The sequence below is a fragment of the Pempheris klunzingeri genome, chromosome 22 (genome assembly GCF_042242105.1).
Source record: "Pempheris klunzingeri isolate RE-2024b chromosome 22, fPemKlu1.hap1, whole genome shotgun sequence".
Lineage (NCBI taxonomy): Eukaryota > Metazoa > Chordata > Actinopteri > Acropomatiformes > Pempheridae > Pempheris > Pempheris klunzingeri.
This window is the reverse complement of record NC_092033.1, coordinates 13,481,124-13,504,914: the sequence shown is the minus strand read 5'-3', so window position 1 is coordinate 13,504,914 and position 23,791 is coordinate 13,481,124. Positions and strand designations below refer to the sequence as shown.

Below are 23,791 nucleotides of genomic sequence, written 5' to 3'. Positions count from 1 at the left end.
GTGAAGGAGATGGCAAAAGTGTGAAGACCATTATTGGAGCGCACGGCCATTTTGAAATCTGTGTTACTGAGTGTTTGTTTTGTTTTTTTTGTCATCCTGAGTTTTTATTTTATTTCCTTAATAAAATACATATGCAAAATACATGAATTGTTTATTTTCCTCCATTCAGAATTAAATATTTCATTGTTTTATAATTATTGACGTTGTCCATTAGTATGTGTAAATATGGGCTAAAGTGAATACAAATGTTGAGTCGACACTTAAATTAAAAAGTAAAAGTAAAAGTTCCCATTGATTTAGTCCATCTACTAACAGATTCTTCTTTGAATTTTAACACTGAAGTTGATTTAAAGTTAAAAGTGAGTGGTCCAAAACCACTTGATTTAAACCACCTGAAATTCAGTTTTCCCCTCATATGTTCCCTTTATGGTTTGGAAAAGGCTTCAGAAGCTTTAGAACGGTAAACTTTAGTGAAAGTGTTTTCCATCAAGTGGAAATATTCCAGTACATCAAATTGGACACATTTCTCCAAAACTCGACCTAATATATTTGTTATACTAACCCCCCATGGTACCAGTGTACCAGTTGTGACACTCAAATACCAGATGCTGTAATCATGTAAAGACTGCCACTCCCACCACAAACGGCTGTAGAGAGATTTTATTCAGGACGCGCTGGGTACAGAAGCAGGATATCATAATTTACAAATATGTGGACAGAGCTCACTGAGCTCCGGCTTTGGGTGGAACCCACTCATGGATCTTCTTGCGTGTGGTGGAGTAGGGCACGTACTGCTGGGAGGAGCCGCTCACGTTAAACTGGTGGACCTCAGCCAGGAACTTCTTGGGCTCGGGTGGATGTGTGGTGGGGGGGTCGTCCGTCATACAGTGCAGCCAGCGATGCCTGAAGAGCGAACATGAGGAGGACGACTGGCTTAATTAACTGTGGCTTCTGAGCAAATTCTTTCTTTTACAAACAGCAGTTTATTTCTGATATTTTTTCCAAATACTAAACCTCAGTTTATGATTTTTAGACATTGATACATCATATCTAAAGAAGAACTGGTATAATGTGGATTCTTTTAGATGTTAATAGTGTACATGCCAAACTTTACCGAGGAACATGGAGAATTTTAGCCCAAGTGGTCTTTATTTGCATGAAATCTATAACAAATTGGAGGTCGTACCACTCAGCTGGAACCATGCTGCCGTCCACCTCCCACATGGTGTTCTTTCCGTTCATCTCTGTGGTGTAGATCACCCAGCGGTGACGTCCTGAACACATTCAGGATAATTTATTGTTTATTTATCAAATCACACCAAATGTGAAGCAGGTGCAGAATTCTCTGAATATTTGTGATAAAGTAACACCCAGATCTAAACATCCTGCGCAAAATCCTTCTAAACACTGGATCTTTGGCGTCCTGCCACCTGAAATCATTTGGAGAAACTCAACTCACCAAAGAAGTAGTGGGTCTTGTCCTCGTAGTATTTGTTTCCATATTTATCCACACCAATCAGGGCTCCTGTCTTCACATCATTCACCCTGCCAATGAAATAATGACAGTCAAGGACAGTTTTGAAGTACTTGTACTTTACTTGACTATTACTTTTTACCTCACAACATTTATTTAAGTGAGGTTACTTTGCAGATATATATAGTAATAATACAAAATATGCATATGACATTATTACAGATAAAGTTTTATTAATCCCCATTATAATGTTGCACAAGCTCCTCAGCAGTACATAAAGCAGTTGAAGTGAGCTCCTCCTTTACCAGCAGCAACATTAAAATGATGAACACATGAATGCATCATTAATTCTAATCCAATAATATATATTATTCCAAACTGGGTCATTCTGCACCTTTGCTTTTGTTACTTTGAGTACATTCTGATGCCATTTATGTGCTTTTACTTAAGATATTCAATGCAGAACTTTTACTGGTAACAGAGTTATTTCTACACTGTGGCTTTTAGTCAAGTAAAACATCTGAGCTCCTCTTTCACCATCGATCTTCAGTATGTTTAAATTTATAGAACTGGTGTTGCTTAACTTAAATTGTGAGATTTTTGAATGGAGTTTGGCGTAACATTTCATTCACACACCAGCAAAAGAAATGTATCAAATGTTTCACACTACTGTCATGTGGCTGTTTTATGTTATGTTTGACATAATTTAACAGACTCCGCTGTTATCTGGTTTGAAGTTAGCTGTCAACATGCTAACTCGGCTCTGAATAGAAAACCAGGTCACATATCTGACTTCTGTCTGTGTGAAGCTCACAGTTTTCAACAGAGGTTCATTATACACAACAAAACTACTTGATTAAACTGACCTGAATAACTGAAGAAGAAACCCTCGGACTCCACCATGACCTCCTATTTGCCCCAAAGCCCTTCGGACAAGGTTTGCATACTCCGCCATCTTTTGACGGAAGAATTACCGACACGGACTGTTCCGCATTAAAACAGGTCCGACTTACACCCACCAGCCTGTGAACTTCAGTTCCACATGGAGAAATAAATCTGTATGTTGTCATTTGTACTTAGTATAGAAATAATATGAAATATATTATGATATTATCTATCTCAGCCAATTTTCCAGAAGCTAAGCTTAAGCTTGTCCAGTAGTAGTATAAAAAAATTTGATTTCAAAGTAAAAGTTGCAGTACCACCATGTAGAGTTACTGTCAACAAGAAAAAGTTCTACATTCTACACGAAAGAATGCTGCAGCTGGTAAAGTTGGAGTTAATCTTAATTACTTTATAAACTGCTTGGTTGCTAAATGATAATATGTCATGTTTAATAAGGCTAACTAAACTTTGTATTAATAATCTACATCTGCAAAGTAACTTAAACTATCAAATAAATGTAGAGGAGTAAAGAGTGCCAAATTATAGTGCACTAGAAGCATAAAGTACAGTACTTGAGTAAATGGCGATGGTGGTTTACGCTGGGTTTTAATTCATCTTGGCCCTAGCACTTTCTTTTTTTTTCCTATTACTTGCCTCATGTATATAACTTTTATTCACACATTTAAAAGCATGATATGCTACTAATCTTTTTACTTCACACTGTACATATAAGATGTTGTGTGACAGGTGTCAGCACATGTTCATAAGTAGTAAAGCCAGACTGAGACACTACACACTTAACACAATTCAAGTAATAGCATGTACATACTGCATAGCCATATTGTATGTACTGTGCAGGGTACATATACAGCAGGCGAAAAGAGGGGAAAAATTCAAATCAGTTCCAGCAGAATACTTGCCTAGATATCAAGTTGTCAAATTATGAGCAGAAGCCCTGTAAGCAAATCCTTCACAGCATTATTCACACATCGAATATGTTGGCAATTCAGCAAGCAACCCTGGGACATTTCACAGGTTGCTCGAGGACACTTCAGCAGCAGAGCTGATGTTTCCTGACACTGACTTGAACTCTTTTTAGTTAAAGGACAATTTCTCAAAGTGCTACGCCCCTCTGCTGTCCCAGAGGTGGATTCAACACGGTCCAGGGTCACAGCTCAGAGAGATGGAGGGGAATTGTGGCATGAAGGCATAAAGCCACGGTAAAATTAGCTTATTAAAAATGTCGTATCTCTGAAGCCTTTGCTTTGATCGCCTGCTCAACCAGAGACCCAGACGACAGATGCATGTGACAAATAGTTGAACCACCTCCCAGATACATCTGTCTGCACTCTGCAATTAAGGAGTGGTTTAGGATCCTGTGTACTCTCCACAGCTCACTGCTTTTCATCCTTTGAAGCAGCAAAACAGGAAATTAATACAGGAGGACAAGATGTATATATTTATATATATATTTTTTATTAAAAACTGTTGCCTGACAGTTTAGACTCTAACTCTGATAGAGTAGATGTTTACAAATGGTCACTTTTAATGTACAATCATGAGGAAATGCATGCTTGGCAGCTCCTGACTTGCATTTTCATACCAGGCTGCTGCAGATTTCTGCCGCACTCGCCCAAATTCTGAAGGAGGCATACATGAAGTTGCATGACGACAGCAGCCAAACAGCTATAATGGCAGCATTAATCATTTTATTCCTTCACTAAAAAAGTAGGATTTGGGTTTCTTCAACTGTGAAATAAACTCATTTGCCCTAATGCGGTAGTGCAACATATGACAGCCTAACCAAGAAGAAACAGACCTGAAAAATGACTGTTTTTAGGAATACAAATCCAGAGTACCCTGGCTAGAAAGTGAGTAGTCACGCAAACTGAATGCTTAAGTTTATCCTTATTTAGTGAAGAATTTCAAACAGAGCACCTATATTATTGCAACTCATCTCAGAATAGGAGATATAAGGCACAATGTCTGTAAATACAAGCATCAAAATTTGAAATGTGTTCTTCCTTTTGAGCATTTCCTTAGAAATATAGTTCATGCATGCTTTCCACAGTATTTTGCTCAAAAAGCCCCTTTTCTGTTGGTAAATCTCTTGAATTTAAAAGAATAAAAGTTTTGATGGAAACATATTTCCTAACAAACCCTGACTCCCAAAATAAAAGGCAGTCTGTGCTTTTTCAAACAATAAATCTTCCTATTTCATAAATATTAGCTCTTGGCTTTGATATATAAAAAAAAAGGTCCATGTTGCTCTTTTCGTGTCCATATACACAGTTTTACCCATTGACCGTTTCTAATGTGTTTAACAGGCAAAAACACATTTTTTTTAAAAAATGTATGAAACATATCAACAATATTCATGACAATTCCAGTTTTCTCCAGGATGTTGTTTCTCTAACCCATGATCTAAATGTTTTGAATGTTAAATCTAAAAATACAGGAGCAAAATCTCTTAACCAGAGAGATCAATCTCAAGAGCAGAACATCAACTTCCTGTTTCTTTGTAGAAGCTGGATTTTCACAGTAAAATCCCACCTTGTTACAACATTGACATTAGCGATACTTTGCATCTATGATTCAGATGGAACATCTTACCATTTTGAATATCTTATTATGAGTGTGTGTTTTTGTTACAATTCTCTTTATAGTTTGTCTTAACAAAATTACACTGTTGGTTTTAAACTACGAAGTGTAGCCAATATCCAGACGGTCTGAGGAAAGTGGGCAGTTTTGCGTATTTTGTCTCACATTAAAGTAATTCCTTCATCTGTCTGCTTTTAAAAATAATTCCATGACTTCCTATGATTTCAGAGGGCTTTAAATATTCCTGACAACTGTTCTGTCTCACTTCCACACACACGCTTCTGGACTTGACCTTTGACCCACAGCTGCAACAGAACTGCAAACTCTGACCTCAGCCAGCACTGCTGAGCATCAGTAGAAAATATGTTTAGAGAAACAGAATCCAGTTCTTTGAGGGGAAAGCAGTCTTGTTTTCCACATACAGTATGTGGCGCTCGGCAGTGGGTTTCTGTTGAAAATAAACAGTCCGTCCGGAGTCCTTCCTGAGCTGGTGACCCTTGATCTGAGATCAATCAGGGGTCGTAAGTTGTCTGTCAACTGGCTCCCGGGCTGTGATTTAACTTCACTGCTGTCAAACCAAACTACTGTTCAAGAATCATGGCCTCTTGGAAGGCTTCGATCCATCTGCAGACAAAAATACACAACAGAAAATCAGCTTCCATTGGAGACAAATACACTAAAATACTTCAACATCATTTACAGTTATAATCCTTCAGATTTCAATGAAATAAAAACTGATATTGATATTGTTTATAGGTCAGCAATATGTATTTAATTATCTTTCTATATAGTAGTTTTCATTGTCAGTGGCAGGGTCTGCCATTCCTGTTTTGGATAGACAGGAAGCGATGCCGCATGTTAAAAAGCCTCACTGTTCACTCTCCTGACACAAAGCTGTAATAAGTGACTGCTGCTGCAAACCTAACATTTCCGCTGCTGCTTCACATTAAAAGCAACCAACTGGTGAAACATGAGGTAGCTTTAATTGAGAAGCAGTTCCAAGAAGCAAAAAGATTAGCGCTGACCATGTTCATTCATCAACAATGTGTCCAAGCCAACATTCATTTTTGCAGTTGTAGATATATTGACTGACTTCTTCTTTTATTTTTTTTAACAACCTGAGTTTGTTTGGCTGCACTGTAAACAGATACACCAGTTCTTCCTCCCTCAGTGTTTGCTATCATATGGAACTGCACTGTCCTTGGGTTTCTTGAAAGGTGCTACATAATTCTAATATTATCATTATTATCATTATTGTTATCATCATCATCATTGTTGCACTTGCTGTTACCATGATAACCACAGGTGTTACCAAACCAACCAGGATTACAACTTTAAGGCATTTTCTCCTATTTCATTTCAGATACCTCTGTGCCGTGGGGATGTCGTCAGCTTTAAAGATGTAAAACAGCGTATTTTTGTGATACAGCTTAAACTGCAGCTTCTGAGCCGGCCCGTTCTTCTCCTCCCTCAGAAAAAAACCCAGCAGGGGCTGACTCTCCAATGCTGCAACATCCTGGAGGGAGAAATAATTACTCAACCAAAATGTTCCAGCTTCACAAAGTTTAGTAAAAAACAAAACAACAAATCACATAATCTGAGTACCTCGCTGGCAGCGTAGGTGTACAGGACTTTATTCTTAATGACGAACCACAGCCTTTTCCACTGCTTCTTGTTGCCCTTTGACCTGTTTAAGTAGCCGCTCATGGAGGAGTTCTCTGTGTTGGCGGAAACCTGGAAAACCAGCGTGAGAAAAACAAGTAACTTCATGTACTTGCAAAATGAAAGATGTAAAAAAAAAAAAAAAACCCACAAAGTCGAACTCCGAGACATACTGAGCAAATTTAGCAGATGACTGTAAATCTAAGATCCTTGCCTCTTTTAGTGCAGCAGGAATCTTCTTCTGTTTTCTAGTGAAGGAGAAAGCTCCAGATTTGATAGGAGATACTGATGTCGAGGCACAGCGGTCACCTGTAAAACACAGAAAAGTTCTAACACAAGAAATAACCTGACAAAATTCTGTGCTTTTATTTTTGTCTTTCAATACTTTCCATCCAAGCCGATCAGTTCTGAGGATAGAAGTCTATAAAAACTGGCCAAAAATATACAGTTTCGCACAGATGAGTAAGATATATATTTGGATTCATCTTTGGTTTTTAAATGAAACTGAAATCCTTGTTTGCTTACTGTTCTCCTGCAGCTTGGCGAAGCAGTGATCACACACACGTGCTGGCTGGTTCTTCAAATACTCCAGGTAGTACTTATTGGCAGAGCATGCCTGACATACCACCTGTCACATACACAGGTAACTCCTGTCAGAAGGGGGTTAATTACATCATGTGTTGTGACAGCAGTGGCAGTCGCCGTGGTACGCACCTTGCCACAGGCACGACAGTGATGCCTCCTCCAGGTGAGGGTGAACTCGCAGGTGCAGATCATGCACATGGTGGCCCTCAAATCTGGGATCCAGATGGGAGCCTTGGAACCTAACGGGGCCCCGCTGTCAACAACACCCTCCGCCTGAGTCGAGAGGGAATGAGGGTTAGCATGGAGGCATTCAGGGTTTATTTATTCTCAGAAATCCTTCACATACACCCACACAGATTGACATTCTTACCTCCTCCTGACTTCGACTTGATATGAAGGTTATTTTCTTCTTTGTGTAGTCATCTATGGCCTTGGCGATGGCCTCCAGCCACTCGTCTCTCTCTGTAGCCGAGCTGCAAGCACAAAGTACACAGAGAACTTCAGCTGCAGCGAACACAACAACATTTAATTTCTATAAAGTCAACAGCTCCTGATGTGATTTTTGATGGAACTGTCAGTGGTGAAGCCTGAGCGCTGACCTGGCTGACAGGATGAAAGAGCGTTCAACGCTTTCAATGTTCAGCTCGTTCTGGTAGGCCTCCTGGCTGGGTTTACTCACCTGGAAAACACATCAGGGACCCATAAATAACAGATTGTGTAAAATTGAAAATGTATGCGCACTGCTGAAACTGATGCTGCAAACAACACATCAATAATTCACTAGTGCTCATGTTTCAGTGTAAATTTATGAGTCTGGGAGTCAAAAAATAGCAAAAGTCGCGTTTGAACTGTGTCTCTGACCTTCATCCCAGCCAGAGAGAGGACACTGTTGAGTTTATACTGGCCAGACTGGACCGGCGTGGTGTACATGAGTGCATCATTAAACTGAAGGAACACAGGAGCAAAAGAAAATGTAAACATATTTCTGCTTCTAAAGACCGAACTTCACTTTATTTTTAGAGGACAGACAGGAAGACGAGTGCAAAAGCATAACATAAACCGGATTCAGTCATAGGCAGTTTTCCACGTGTTGCTCACCAGAAAGAACATCCGTGGCTGCATGACTTTCCTGGACAGCTTCATCAGAGTGCCCTCCTTCAGAAACACCTGCAAATATGGACACGTTTGGTCTAAATGGGCTCTCAGCTAAAAAGTTCAAAATAATAAACAAAACAGAAGCACAGAGCGGTGATGGTGGGAGACGGCTCCGACTGGGAGGGATCACATTTAACGTCTTCGACTTGTGGGGCAGACGACACTGTATTATCAGCTTTTGGTGGTAGATTAAGGTGCATTATTATTGGTTATTACACAGCTTTGTTGAATACCCAATTCTGATCAATTCTGGTCAATTATGGCATTTTACAGACTGTTGCTGTGGATGCAGTTCTGATAGCAGAAGCAATGAAACATTTTTAGTATAAAACCACATAATAAGCAGGATAATGTTCAGCTTGTGGCGGTCATCACCCTGTCAGGGTTTGTTCGTTTGCTGTACATTATCCCTGACTTACGGGACATGCTGAGTATGCAGTATTGTGTACTCAGTAGATCTTATTCAGTAAGATATCCAATGGTGCCTGGGTATGATTATCTAAATTTGAATGCTATGTTTCGTATTTGTTAAACGTGGGCAAAGGAAAGTTATTTAAAACTGGCTGGTATTTGTCAGCCCTCTGAGAGAATTCACACCCATGTAAAACCTAACTGGGATATGAACTTTGGTTTGGGAGGGATTTTCCAAAAAACACGTTAATCCTGGCCTCACTTTTGTGACTTACCCTGCCCGGCTGAACGATCTCATGGTGACCATTGAGACTGTACTGAATCTGCATCAGCTTCTGAAAGTTATCCTGAAAAACATCATCAGACAGGTGAGGAGAAGCACGAGGCTGAAGTAAAAGACAAAACTCAGAGCTGCACGTGGAATGAGGTCTTACCCCTTGTTTCATAATATCATTAGCGTGGTTGGCCACTTCTTTCACTATGCTGAGGGCGGCTGCATGGAGAGCAGACACAACATTAGTGTTTCTAATGTACAGCACAAACCGTTATCCTGGTAGGTGCTGACGGTGAGTCATTGTCTCACCTTGTGTGTCTTTATAATCCTCAGAGTCCTCTGGGAGGTTCTTCAGATAATCTGGAAAAGAGCAAAGTGGTTTTGATTTATTTTGAGTAAAAAAGGTGGATTAGCAGATCACGAGACAAAATCAACATTTTTTTCCAGGTCTTTCCACCAGGGAGAGACATAAAAACAAATATTACAAAATGTCATTTTCTGAATACCCTCTTTGATGATCAGTAGTGGAGGAAGACGTCATATCCTTTACTTAAGGAGAAATACCATGATCTGAAAATACTTCATTTCAAGGCCTGAATTCAAAATGTTACTTGAATAGAGAAAAGTAAAATTGCAGCAAAATACTCATATACTTCATTCAAATTATCGAGATTTGTTCTACAGAATGTATCCCTCTGTTTCTGTTGCTGTATTACTGTCCACTGGGTGCCAGTATAGCACCAACACCAGAATGAAGCCAGAACAGGCAGACCTGACATCAGCACATTCACGCGCTGTCAATAAAAGAGCACCATGATCCAATAAACTGTAGACCTTCAGTGTGCAGAGGACTGTAGAACAGACCAGAGCAGAGTGTTTGTACCTGTGAGCAGCAGCTGGTACTGAGGGATCCTCTGCACTGGTTTCAGCAGGTAGTGTTTCAGAGCCAGGCTGGCACATCTTGGACTCATCTGAACACACACACACACACACACACACACACACACACACACACACACACACACACACACACACACAAACGGGTGGAGTGTTTTGATGGCTGCTTTCTGGATTGAAGCTGTAGATAGCTTAACAGTCTGAAACAGTATTTTTGATTTGATTTAGTCTAATGTGTAATTAGTTGGTTGGCAGAAAAAAAATATAAAATTCAAGCCTGATAAAGGTTAATTTAGATACCTGGAAAACCAAACTTTGCAAAAGTTACAGATTTGAAAAACAGCTTTGGTGTTTTGCTGGTTAAGTAATTAATTAATGAAAAAGATAAACCAGTTAATAGTGAAAATAATTATTAGCCCAAATAATGCACTTACAACAACTTTCCCTGTAAGAACACACATCACTCAGTAGGAAGACAAACACATAACCTCATTTCAGACTCTACCTCAAACTCTCTGACAACAGCAGCGAACGCAGCGTTTTTCCTGCACTGTTCGTCTAACAGAGCCACGTTGTTGTCAAACTGTCGGATGTAGGTGGAGTACATCTTCAGGTAAGGACCCTTCTGGACAAAGATGTCCGACAGTCTCTGGTGGTCGCTCCTATAAACAGGCAGACATAAAGCGATCCCTTCATAGGTCATTCCGCTCGGCTTAGAAAACATATAGCTTATTACAACAGATCTTGCCCGAGAATCATCAAATTTTTAAGTTTTGGCCCGTATGAAAGTAATCCGGTGATGTTTGTCTATGCATCCATGAGCACACTGTGAACAGGAGCTGCTAATAGCTAATTCGGCATACTTTTAAATTAATACAAACAAATAAAAGGCTAAAAAAGCAAGCCTCAAGTTGAAGCCCCCATCATATCATTGAATCCATAGCAACATCTTTCAGAGCATTATGGGAAATGTGCTTCCAAAACTTGCAGCATGATTATTTACCAAATAGAAGACTTAGCTCTATCCAGAATGTTTTTACATGAATAAAATGTAAGTGTGTGTTTACCAGTGAGCCACCCTCTCCTCCAGCTCCCTCAGCAGGTCTCTGTTGAGCTGGTACAGTTGTGGCAGGTAATACAGGATCTGGCTGAGCATCCGCTCGTCTACCACCGGCTTCCCATTCTGACGGGTTGCCTTGGCAACAGCATCCCGAAAGTCCTGAGGAGACACAGAGGACAAATGCAACCATTTAATTTAATTTCACAGATGTATAGGGTGGGGTGACACATGACAACATACTGTAATGCAGCTGAACAGGAACACCTGGTTATCACCTCATAAACTGCCTCCTCCGCCACCCTTCCCCCCGTACGTTGTACAACGCACACACACACACAGCTGAGTCAGCAGTCTTGACTCTGCTCAGCGTGCCAACACATACATCCACCTGGAAGGAAGCAGGGGGACCACGCAGGATCCTGATGTGTGTGTGTGTGTGTGTGTGTGTGTGTGTGTGCTCTCTCTCTCTCTGTACATCCACTGCTTAAATGTAACATTAACTTTCACTCAACAGTGACACTCAATATCAGACAATAACAGCGACAGCGATTTTTTAAATAGATTTCATTTGATGTGATATGTAATTTGCCACATGGCCACATTCAAACACTTGTTTATCTTGTGCCTTTAATGATGTGTGGTTATAGTTGCAGGTAGGTTACGGTCAGGCGTAGCAGAGATCATCTGGTGGATATCTGCACTCTACTGAGTGCACTTTTCTTAAATCTAATCACAACCCTCCACATTTTTCTTTACATGACATGCTCACATGTTTTTCACATCAACAACAACAAAAACACAAGACGAGCTGATTAACAATCCTCCAGTTACAATCTCTGCACCCTCATTTGACCTGAGCAGAGACGGATACACAACTAACCACAACAATGCAAAAAGCTTCAGAGAACAAGGGAACATAGATTTTGGGGTTTAGTCACAACAGTTCAGATTATTAAATATTTCATGTATTAACTATCATACACTGTTAGCACTGCTTATAAGACAAAAGAAAAGAAAAAATGGCCACTTTCAGACTTCTCCAGTCCTTCAGGTAAACTGACAAACACACACAACACACATGAACTCTGGCTACAAATAAACCAGCTTCAAAAGGGGACAAAAAAACTGTAAACACATTGGACACATTGGTTGGATGACTTGCCACAAGCATGCACACACACTTACCAACCTATGCATGACACATAATGCCCATACAACACACACACACACACACACACACACACACACACACACACACACACACACACACACACACACACACACACACACACACACACACACACACACACACACACACACACACACACACACACACACACACACACACAGGATTATCTAAGGTATGTATGTGTCTGGAGGTCGCCTCTGTGGCCTGAGGAAGCAGCTGCAGCGCGGCCAGGCCATCCGCGGACAGAGAAGAATGCGATCTGACCTCTTTTCTTGGACAGAGCTCTACACCTCACCCTCCCCCGTCAGCCACAGGACGACGTTTTCTACTAATCCTGTGACGGGTTTCACCAAAGCCACGTCTGAGGCCGCCAGACAGGTGGACCCTCAACCCTCGGTGTGGGTTGTCTGAACCCTCTCACCTGGGATTCCCCTCAGGGACAGCCGTACTACAAAGTGTCCCTCAGGTCCCTAACAATACTACAGACTTAAGAAAGATGCCAAAAAAATACTGTAATCTCTTGACAGCATTAGAGGAAAAAAAATACTTCTACCATTTGTGTTACACATCCAAAAGTTTACACGGCTATAAGACAACATTTCCAACAACAGTACATGGACACAGAGCTGAGCGATACACCCTGGGTTTACAAATACTGACATTAGAAGTCACAAGACCAGCCTGAATTTGCTCATATCAACTAGATGTCATGAAGTCACATGGTTCCTGTTAGTCTGGCCTTCATTCAAAACAGGGACACATGCTACATAATGAGCAATAACACAGCCGTTTAGCATTTTTCTTTGACTAACTAAATCATTTGGCAGAACAGTGTATTACAGAAATGTGGCTAACAGGAAACTCACATCAAGGTAACTACATAAAGTTTTTGCGATAAGGGTTTCCACACTCATTGCCTTGTCTTACATGTACAAACTTAGAAAATAAAATCTACAAAATATAGGTTTTCCGTGCAGTTAACGTTTTCTAAATATTTATTGACATTGGCTAATTGGCACAGGATTAATCTCTTTAAACAACTGCAAAACAAAGGATGTATGGACTTTAATTGTCAAAAAAATGTACTGACTTTTGTCTTGAGACTACAAAAACACTGGGGAAAATGTGCATGTGTGCCAATAAGATCCTGTTCAACTACTGCGTTGCCATTTCAACCCACTTACTTAAGGCGAAATTATCAATAAAAATAAATTTGGACATATTTTTGGCATTTAAACTACAAAACAAACTATACAGCTCACCTTAACAGAGCCAAAACAAACTTTAACTGAGGACAGGCTAATAATCTCTGGTTTCAACTCACACTTTCTCTTTTTCTCACACACACTGCCTGACGTTATGGTACGGATCAAAGCGCCGCCTCCCTACTTGTCGTTTACCTGCCCCGCTGCCGCCCCCGGGGAAACCAAAACCCTCCAACACAGCAACTTTAAAAGCCTCAGCTGTGAAATAAGTGCATTATTCAGCTCTGCACAGGCACTCGAGCAAAGACGACACCAGCCAAGGCCTCATGGATTCATGCCCATCCTGGAGAAAAAGCTTTGATCGCCATTCAAAACAATCACAGTGTCGGCGTGGGTAAAAACACATGCAGCACGATTTATTATGCTGGGCACTCTTCTTCCCTCAACTGCTAGAACAACTCATGAAAATGTTCCTTTAATGCAACTCTTTAAATAAATAAGACACTTACTATGTGAAGAAGCTTTAGAACATCCACAAACCTGGTAAAAGAGTGGAAATACATCAGTTAGACAGCATTTAATACAGCACATTAGGGATTTTAACCACATATTCTATTTAAGGAGTGATATTGAAATGTTCCTGGTTCATGACAAACATCACTCACACTTTCTCGGAGCTCATAATCTCCTGGGCGATGTGCACCACCTTCTTCCTCTTCATCTCATCCTCTTGCTGAAAAGAGGAGCAGAATCAGTTAAGCTGTGCAACAGAGAAGCCAACGGCCACGGACTTCACCAAAAAAAATCCGTGTTCACTCACAGGCTCGCTGCAAATCACCATGATCAGTGGATCCTGCCTCAGTCGCTAAAACCATCGGGGTCCAGTTTACAGCCTTCCAAACAACAGCTCAACCAGGCCCGAACACAGAGCACCGACCTTTCCCTTCTCCCGCTCCCTCGCCTCTCCCTGTGTCTTTCTGATGGTGTGTGTTGTTGAATGGCAATGGGGTGGTCTCTCAATGACTTAATTTGGACAGCGGCCTTGGCCCCAGCTCGACTGAAATGTCCTACCGGTCCTATCGGAGCCTGTGTGTGTGTGAGGGGCATGAGACGCAGGCGCTGACAGTATCATGGAGAGGGTCATGCAGGACGAAGGGAAAAAAAAAAAAAAAAAAAAAGTCTATTGGTCATTGAGAGAGCTATTCCTGAACCTGTAACCCCCGTGTGTTTGCTCACCATCCCCCCCTTTCTACACGCACTGGAGAGCTGTGACAGGCAGCGGACACACTTGGCGGCAGACGTGCACACAACCTTCAGCAGCTGCAGTGACTGTTTAGTCACCGGCAGCGATAAGAGGCGTAATCTGTAATCTGTAAATGAGCCCACAGTCATTTTTTCCCTAGAAGTTGCTCTGGCATTATTCTTACCTATGGCCTACTAACATTTCTGTAGCATTTTGACTGATGTGTGGAAAAAAAGCAGACGCATTAAGAAAACAGTTTCAAACACGGGAAGAAGTCTGGAACCCTCAGGGGCTCGCAGAGTGAATCTGAATCTGTCAAAACATTTCTGTTGCATAAAATTGTTTGCTTTTTCTTGTAAAATACTGGGGACTTTTTAACATCTCTAGAAACGATTGAAAAAAGAAACAATCTGAGGATATTTTGATATGGTCTGAGACGCTGCGATATCGTACAGAGAACCTTTCCTAGCAGGAAAATGAGTGTGTGACTATTAGACTAGTGTGTAAGTGGCATTTTACTGCTGCAGCTGAAGCTACATTTTCTTTTTACTGTTACATATACTTTATGCTGCTAGTTTAATCTATGACAATGCATCATATTTTAACCACTGATCATAAGTTTGTTGTCCCAAGTAAAAAGCACAATATTTTTCTAAGGTGCTGTGAAGTAGAGGTATACAGTGGTATCAAATTCATGCCATTTTATACTTCTGCTCCACTACAATTTAAAAGGGAAATATTGTACTTTTTACTCCACTACCTTTATTTGATAACTTTAGCTGCTAGTTACTCTACAAATTAAGACAAGTCGAGCTGAAATTATTACTCTATTAATTGATTATTCGATTGACAGAATATTATTAGGCAACTATTTGGATAGCTAAGTCATTATTCATGCAAAAAAACATTTCATGGTTCCGGCTTCTCAAATGTGAGGACACATGCTGTCTTTCCTTTTAATTAATTTAATAATTTGAATTTATTCTTAATGATTATGAGGTTCGGACAGTTGGTTGTACAAAACAAGCACCTCTGGGTAATTGTGACGACGTTTCTCATCATTTTCTGATTTTCTACAAACCAAAGAATCAAATCGATTACTGGAGAAAACGTTGCACAGATACATTCTTATGGAAATTCATCATTTAGTTATTATACAAAATCAGCTCTGCCTCAACAAACTACAGCAGTAAAAAGCTGTTTTTATATTTGGCATGAGTAATAATAATGTAATGATATAATATATTATAGTACAGTCACACTGGTGGAAACTAGTGGCATGTTGCTATGGAAACAATTTTATTAGTGTATGGTTCATTGCTGTCTGACGGCTGCCTTCGCCGCACAGCGTAGAGAGAGATGATCACCTGTCGGTCTGCCTCGTCCAGGTGCTCCTTGCTGGAGGTGGAGCTGTTGTCCTCTTCGTCTGAACTGTGGATCTCCTCCTCCTCAGAGTGGACGTTCTGCCCCAGCCAGCCGCTGCTCGCCACAACACAGACAGCACACATTCAACACAACAGACAGAGCAGGAGCGGCAGTCAGAAAGGCATTAAAGACGGTCACGTGTAGGTTTTGTGCAAGACTTGAACTCACTGTATCTTTAGTCACTGAAGGATGTGAGTCAGTACAAGACTGAAAGAGGTTTCCTACAATGGAAAACATTGACTACACATGCACATCTATAACAATAGAAACCATTTCAGCAATTTCACTTCATTTCACTTGCACAGATTGAGTGATTCAATAAAGTTGCTCTTGAAAGACAGAGTGATGCGTTCACTTACTGTTGTACATGCTGAAGTACATTTGAACAGTCATTTGTTGACTGGGATTCCTTCGCTGTGTCCCTATGTAAGCTTCATAAGGTTCACTTGAGCTTGTATGCAACATTGAACTTTTGCATAGAATTTACATATATTATTCTGTTTTGGTTTGGCCTTTATCCAGAACACTTTTTTCTGCCCATGATGCCAAAGGACTTTAAAACCTGTATTTCTGCGTGTTGCTGGCATCAGAACAACACGCTGAGTTGTCTGCCATGTTTGTACAAGCGGCAACATGTGTTTGTCTGGCACTAATGTTTTGATCTGGCTCTCATAATTTCTTGTGTAGAATTAAGCTGTCTGATTTCAAAGATTGCTGAGACTTCAGAAGAGGAGGAATTAATGTGTCTTGATTTTCTGTCTTCAGCCCTGTCCTGCTGTTCCTCTGTCCTTCCCTGCACAGTGCTCTGAGTGGAGGCTTGTAGACGCTGTAACTTGGGAAAAAGGGTGATGGCTCAGAATAAATATCAAAAAGGAAAGACTGTGGGACTCCAAAAATCCTCACATTTCCTTTTACTCTCATCAGCAATAGCCCGCTCTCTCCACTTCCTTGCTTTTCTTCTGTGCCTCCCAACAGTTCCTTTTACCTAAATCGCAAATCGCACCTACTTTTCCTCCTCTTTCTCTCAACTCCTTTCTCCCTTACACTTTCTCTATAGTGGAGCATTCCAACACACTGGGTAAGGCACAGAGCACCACTTGTTTACAGCCTGAGGCTTCTTACATAAACTTAACAGACTCAGATGCCTGGGAAACACTACAGATTCACTCGCTTCTACTTTCTCCTCTCTTAACACACAAATACCACGGTAACCACGCATACCAGACAGAATTAAGAGGCAGGGTACATCTTGAATGTTTTAGCTCCTGATTTCACACCGGCATAGCAGTGTCACCTAATGTGGCCTTGACGGTCTGACAGAGGAAATAGGAAGCATGCCATCTAGCCTTCTATCATGGGAACAGCTCCTCATCACAGCAGCCTGGGCCTGCTATCAAGTGTCTCAATGGGATCTGACTAGGTCAGAGTGAACTTTGCCAGCGGTGCCCCTTGTTCAATTAACCATTGCTGTACTTAATTAACAATTAATTCACAACAAGTGAGTAATTGATTGAGTCTCCCAGAGAGGCCAAAAAAAAATCATTTAATGCTGTTAGATTTGAATGTTTTATTTAATTGTAAACTAAATATCTTTTGCTTTTGCTCAGACAGGACAAGCTATCTGACCTTGATCTAACCTTTTATAAACTTAACGATTAATCAGTTAATTGAAAAAAATAAGTGAAAAAAAAATAAAAAAAGAATAATGATCAGCTGCAGATCAATTCAAGAGCACCTCAACAGGTGATTCTTTTAATAAATTGTGTGACTGACGTTGGACTATCAGGGGATAAGTATTAACAAATTAATAATTAACACATTTGCGTGAACTCACTCTATGACTCAAGCCAAGAAACAGCTGGATCCACAATGACATGAACGAGCAAGTTAGAAACCTGTTCATTGCTGGAGGAGGTTTTGCAGGATTCAATTTCTTTAGGCGATTCCCACAATGAAGTACGCCCAATTTCTTTAATGAGATATTGGATTTTATGTATTCATACCTGTTCTGTTTAAGGTCCTTTAAGTGAGTCACTGTCTTTAGCTTCAGCTTAATGTTTTCCTTAAATATTAAGCTTGTCATTCCATGTATAGCCCACTGCAGGCTGTTGCTTTTCCACAGGTGTGATGTAAAAAGATGATTTATGTGTTCATTTACCAACAAGAACAAAACCCTCTCACAGAGAAAAATGGAGTGATGAGGTTAGGAAGAGGCTAAACACGGTGCGAGGGCGGGCAGCCTGAGGAGGAGGAGGCTGGTGGTTGCTGGAGGTTTATTTTCCCTGTTCTAGAGAGCTGTGTGGCGTTTCTGCGATTCTCAGACATTTCCTGCCCTGGCCACTGAAAATAACCCACAGGAAAACAGGCCGACCTGCTGCACATCAATGCTCTATTCAAATTCAGCGCCACTGGCTCAATGGCTGACTTTCACACTGTCGTAAATACAAACCACTGGTGTCACCTGTGCAACCTGTCGCACACAGCCGTTCCCACACTGAGGCTAAAGCCCCTTACCGCACATGCAGCCTGTCCCTGAAGTGTTCAGGGACCAGCGCTGCCGTTGCATGTGTGAAAAGGTGCAAGATAATCACGTTCCTGAATGCAGCTGTACAGTATGTGTGAAGAGTGAAAATCACTGGCGGTACCTCAAAGGTTATCCCACTAATTTACCAGAAACTGTGTGTGAATGGGGCTTTGGGGTCATGTGAGATTACAGGGCTAGCAGCAGGGGTTGTGCAGCAGTTTTACACCCCTGGCCTACAGCAACTTTCACGCTCTCTTCCTCACACACACAAACAGCCATTGTTCCTAATATAAAAACATCTCTTCTCTTGAACTTCACTGGGCAAATTAGTTGATAATGGCTGTTAAACAGATGCGTTTTCAGTCTTATTCAAAGAGAGATTATTGTGAGTCAGCCAATAAATCATCACCAGATACAACACGTGCTACTGCTGGATCATCTTAGAAAGGCAGTTGAAGACCAGATAAGAGCTGAAACGATTAGACGGTTAATCTGTTTGATGACTGATAAATAAAAGAAATTAATAACCCATTTAGGAAGGAAAAATGACAAGCAGATGCTGTTTCCAGCCTCTTAAATGTGACAGTTTGCTGATTTTATGCGTTTTATGTCAGACAGAGGGACATTTCATAGACTTAATTAATTAATAAAATTAATCAATAAAAAGCAAATGACAGATGTGGCGCCCTTGAGGCTAAGGCATGCTTCAAGTCTGAATCCAGCTAGCGACCTTAGATGCTGGTCCTTCCTCATCTCTCTTTCTTTGAATTCTTGTCATTTCGTCACAGTAAGCTCTCTAATAAAAGGTGTAATATGACACAAACAGATACTACAAAAACAGACAGATTGATCATTGATTCATAAACAAGATGTTTGCAGACTTGTAAACATGCAAAATACCGTACCTCTCGTACTCATGGTCCTGGTATTTGTGATAGGGATCCTGCACTTCATAGATATCGGAATCGGCTGCATCGGGGTCATGCGGCCAGCCCAGCCTCGCACTGTGAAATGGCAGGTTCATGTACTCCGGGATCTCCTCATACAGGGGAACGTTCTCATACTCCACTAATTCCTCTCCACCTTCTCCGCAAATATCAGCCTCCCCTATGCAGCTCTTGGGCCGCTCCAGGCTTCTCTCCCCCCGGTTTGACTCCACGCTGGTACAGTCCAGAGACTGGCCTCCCTTGGCCAGCAACTTTGGCAGCATCTTGACAGACAGCCTGAGCTCCAGGAGCTTCCGGAAAGAGAGGCTCCTCTTTTGAGAGTCGGCCCGGGTTGCCAGATCAGCTGCAGAGAAGGACTGTGCCCGCTGCTTGCCCCCCAGCGCTGGGGCTCGGCTCTTTGGCGGCACGCTGCTCCTGGTGGGCATCTGCCGGCTGAAGAAGGTCACGCAGGGTCGAGTGAAGCGCCAGGCTGTTTTCTCCGGAGGAGGTGCAGGCAGCTCCCTCATGGGGGTGTTAGCGTGTGGAGGTGCAGGAGGACAGATGGAGGGTGGAGGGGGTGCAGGCAGACTGTGTCTCTGAGGTTTTCTGGGCGGCGCCCTCGGTGACTGCTGCTCCTCGGCAGACAAGGCTTTCCGCATGTCAGCCAGAGGAGGGTGACATCCGAGTTTGATCTGTTTGGGGAGGCTGTGAGTGATCGGGTAGCGTTCAAAGTCGCCGTACCCGTCCTCTTCGTCCTCCTCCACACGATGCTCCTCGCCCTCTTTTTTGGGACTCGTTGAGTCAGGTTGTGAGAGCAGGACTAAGGAGTGGGAGGTGTTTTTGTGCAGAGAGGGGGGCATGTGGACTGTTCTGTGAAGGCGAGGCGAGAGGGAGGTCTGTCGGGGAGGAGGGACAGGCGCGTTGCTCTCATCGTCTCCCACACCTGAGTCTTTTTGAGGCAAAGTGTCGTCACTCGCGCTCTGCTTGAGCTCCTCGCCCTCTGAACTGAGAGACAGACCAGTTAGACTCAGTTTGCCCTCAGCCTCTCGCATCTCAAGACCCCATTTTTGTTCCTCCGCCACCTGGGCACTGCTCTCCACGCCATCCTGCCTCACAAGGGCTGGCTTTTTAAGTTTACGTGGGTGAGGGACCGGGAGAGGCTTACTGGGGGCAGCAGGGACCTGCAGATCAGGGTGTAACCTGGGAGGGATTGCTGTGCCGACAGGCTCACTGGGCTCTACTTGCAAGGATTCTGCAGAAGACTCATGAGGGGTGGCACTCTGGGAGACAATGATGCTGCCTGCAACATCACAGGCTGAGTCCGTTAAATCTGGGTTTTGGGCCTCAGTCTGCACATCTGCTTTTGAATCATCAGGCTCAGCAACAGCACTTTCCTGATGTTTTACAGTGTCTGAAGATTTCCCCCTCTGCTCGTCATTCCTCTGTGGCTCCTTGTTTACCAATGCCCTGTCCAGGTGCCTCTGTCTTTGAGGTTTATCCCTGGGCTTTCTGCTAATCCCTCCACCTTCCCCCTTCTCTTCAGCTACTCCCTCCTCCCGGTTTTCTGCTTTCTCTTGTGGCCTCGTCCCTATGAATCCTTCTGAAGAAATCCCATTCTGCAGCAGCTCTTCGTGCAAATCGCTGCCAATCTCGGCTGTATTTCCGTTTTCCAGATGCTGGCACTGAGAACAGTCCTCGAGCCCACAGGAGCAGGTGGGAATGATGTAATCCGATTCACGTCTGTTAGTCTCTGATAAAATCCCATTTTTGGAGTTGAGAAGTGAGAGGTTATCACCTAAAGCCTCCTCCTGTTCCTGAGATTGGATAAGGGGTTCACCGGGTTTGGCTGGCAGGGGGGAAACAGGGGGAGACGAGGATGTGGGTTTGGGAATGCATGGTTTGGGGGCAACAGCCGGTTTAGTCCTCTTGAGAGTAGCAGGGGAAGGTTGGGAGACGACTGACGACTGGGAGAGAAGACCTGGTTTGGGGGCGATGGGCGGGGGAGAGGGTTTGGTGGTGGTGGGGAGTTTAGGTTTGGGAGCTAATGGAGGCTTCTTCACACCTGCATGTCAGGAAGAGAGAGGAGATTTTCAGAAAGGTCAAAAATCATCACACTTCCTTTTAAATGAATCACGCAGCACCAGCACAGCACTTTAAGACGTGCTTCATCAACACCCCCTCAGATGTAAGCATAGACAGCTGCAAGCTGTGGTTAAGGCTCCAGTCAAAGGGTCACTCTTAGGGTCAAAGGGGATGAATTTAAGGCTGGAGTGGAGGGGGGATCGAATCACATCCCACAAATACAGAGCACAAACTGGATTATTCAGCTCATTTTCAGTTAGATTTGTACCCCCCTTCACTTTTGCAAAATAAGATTATTTACATCAGCAGCCAATGTTAAACATCATGAGTATATTTCTGTTGAGTCCCATTGGCAACTCTTTACATATACATATATCTTACTATACTAATATTTGACGTTGATGACACATAATCTCATAATCTGAGACCTTGTTAAATAAAGTTTCAATAAAAAAAACAGAGTCCTCCTAATAAAAAGCTGTGAATTAAGATTGTAGGCCATATTTTCCGCTCCACAGGCTGAAACTCTTGGCTGGCCGACACCACGAGAAGTGGAGTCATCGAGCGGATGTTTCCGAAAAGGCCAACGACCAAAAACCGCTCTGCCCCCGATACACGCTGCTCTGCCTGCTCTCACTGAGACTCGCTCCAAACTCTGTTAATAAAGTCACAAAGTATAAAATCTTACACTTACAAACAAAAATACCTACACGGTGTGACCGTAATTAAGGGTGTGTACTAACCAGTGAGAGGTACTTTTCAATTCGGCATACGTCTTCTATCAGAAAAGTTCGGCTTTTAGAAGCGGTTCATCCAGATTTATATCACAATTCACCGTGGATGGCGGTGATGAACAGGGGGATTCAAATCAGAAACTTTATCTCGTTTATCTGTAAGCCGAATTTGCCAATACATGCAATGGATGCAATCAAAGTGAATAAACTACGTCCTCGGACATACAGATCTGCTAATAACCGAAGCAACTTTAAACTGTCCGATTTCTAAGCGGAATCTGGCCTGTGTTTTCGCTGTAAACGGCAACGCCAGGTATCTGGACTAAAACCGCTCATGTCTCGGAGAAAACAATCATAAAACTATTTGGCACATGTCCAGTTTGGTGACAGGAATTCACTGGGAGCACCTCTCTTTATCCCAGCCAATGTTAACTGTTTTATATGCGAGGTTAACGTTGCAGCTACATATTGAATCCGACTTGTTGCATCAACAGCAGGACAGATGTTTTAAGACAAAGGATTTAACCCCCTTCAGCTGCAACAGAAGCGCTAATGTCAAACCGAAAGGGATATTTCTGATTGTGAGTTATGATGGCGTTTTTAGAAAGCACTCAAATTGAAGCCTGTCCTTTTTTATATCTTTTTTAGAAAGCTGTTATTAAGAAAAACTATAATTAACTGTGGCTGAGTAAAAACAGAGTGGATGCTACCGTCCGCTACAACATTCAAAGTGCACAGTTTTTCATTTTCTGCTAATAAACTTTTAAGAGAATACTTGCGTTTGGTTCCAAACTACCACAATAAGAGCTTGCAAGGCAGGATTTGACTGAGTTAACTTAGCTCCCCCACGAAACAAACCTGTGCTCATGACTCCCGACTTGCTCCTTTCTCCATGAGTAAATTTACTTTCAATGGAATTGCGAGAAAATCTGCGTTTTTTCCTCCTTCGATACCATTGTCAGTTTGAAGCCAACTTCGTGGAGAAAACATGCTGTTCCATCGCTGTAGTTCCTTATCTCGCCAGCGGATGCACGGATAAAGTCTTTATGCCTGGTACTTTTTCCATTTTTCCCGAAGTTTTCAGCCACGGTGCTTTTCCCAATAGGGTCAAGTGGAACAGAAGAAAACAATCCATTTCCGGTAATGAATTAAAAAATAATGGATCTATTGTTGAAGGAGACCTGATTCAGTCAGTGAAATATAACATACAACAAATAAGCGAGCACATAAATCTTAAACTGTATATTTTCAGTACGGAAAAACGTTATTGCTTCTTTTTTGCTGTGTTTTCTCATCATATCACATTGTTGAAAATGTGTACATTTTATTTTGAAGGTAATTTCCGCTTATCCATAGGATATTTCCGCTGTCTTCACACTCATTTTCCTTGCCGAGCTTTCCATACAGTTGGGCCACTGCCTTTCGTGCCCACTGGAGGCGCTCTAAACTGGCACGGGCG

At 42.1% G+C, this 23,791-nt stretch overlaps 2 protein-coding genes across 2 annotated transcripts; both read right to left on the bottom strand.

Annotated features, from left to right (window-relative positions):
* Nucleotides 1-645: 645 nt before the first annotated feature.
* Nucleotides 646-2,443, bottom strand: ndufa12 (NADH:ubiquinone oxidoreductase subunit A12). The gene is made up of 4 exons (XM_070854005.1): nucleotides 2,341-2,443; nucleotides 1,460-1,545; nucleotides 1,187-1,274; nucleotides 646-903 (listed from the first exon to the last, which is right to left on the bottom strand). Exons 1-4 carry the CDS (start codon nucleotides 2,427-2,429, stop codon nucleotides 723-725), a joined length of 444 nt encoding a protein of 147 aa, XP_070710106.1. The 5' UTR covers nucleotides 2,430-2,443; the 3' UTR covers nucleotides 646-722.
* Nucleotides 2,444-3,855: 1,412 nt separating this feature from the next.
* fgd6 (FYVE, RhoGEF and PH domain containing 6) lies at nucleotides 3,856-23,440 on the bottom strand. Its single transcript, XM_070854111.1, has 21 exons — nucleotides 23,191-23,440; nucleotides 19,496-21,578; nucleotides 16,009-16,120; nucleotides 14,064-14,131; nucleotides 13,908-13,938; nucleotides 11,012-11,163; nucleotides 10,450-10,606; nucleotides 9,931-10,018; nucleotides 9,357-9,407; nucleotides 9,208-9,266; nucleotides 9,049-9,120; nucleotides 8,306-8,374; nucleotides 8,069-8,152; nucleotides 7,807-7,886; nucleotides 7,578-7,680; nucleotides 7,337-7,480; nucleotides 7,148-7,250; nucleotides 6,837-6,931; nucleotides 6,566-6,694; nucleotides 6,328-6,476; nucleotides 3,856-5,584 (listed from the first exon to the last, which is right to left on the bottom strand). Exons 1-21 carry the CDS (start codon nucleotides 23,198-23,200, stop codon nucleotides 5,542-5,544), a joined length of 3,882 nt encoding a protein of 1,293 aa, XP_070710212.1. The 5' UTR covers nucleotides 23,201-23,440; the 3' UTR covers nucleotides 3,856-5,541.
* Between the last annotated feature and the right edge of the window lie 351 nt (nucleotides 23,441-23,791).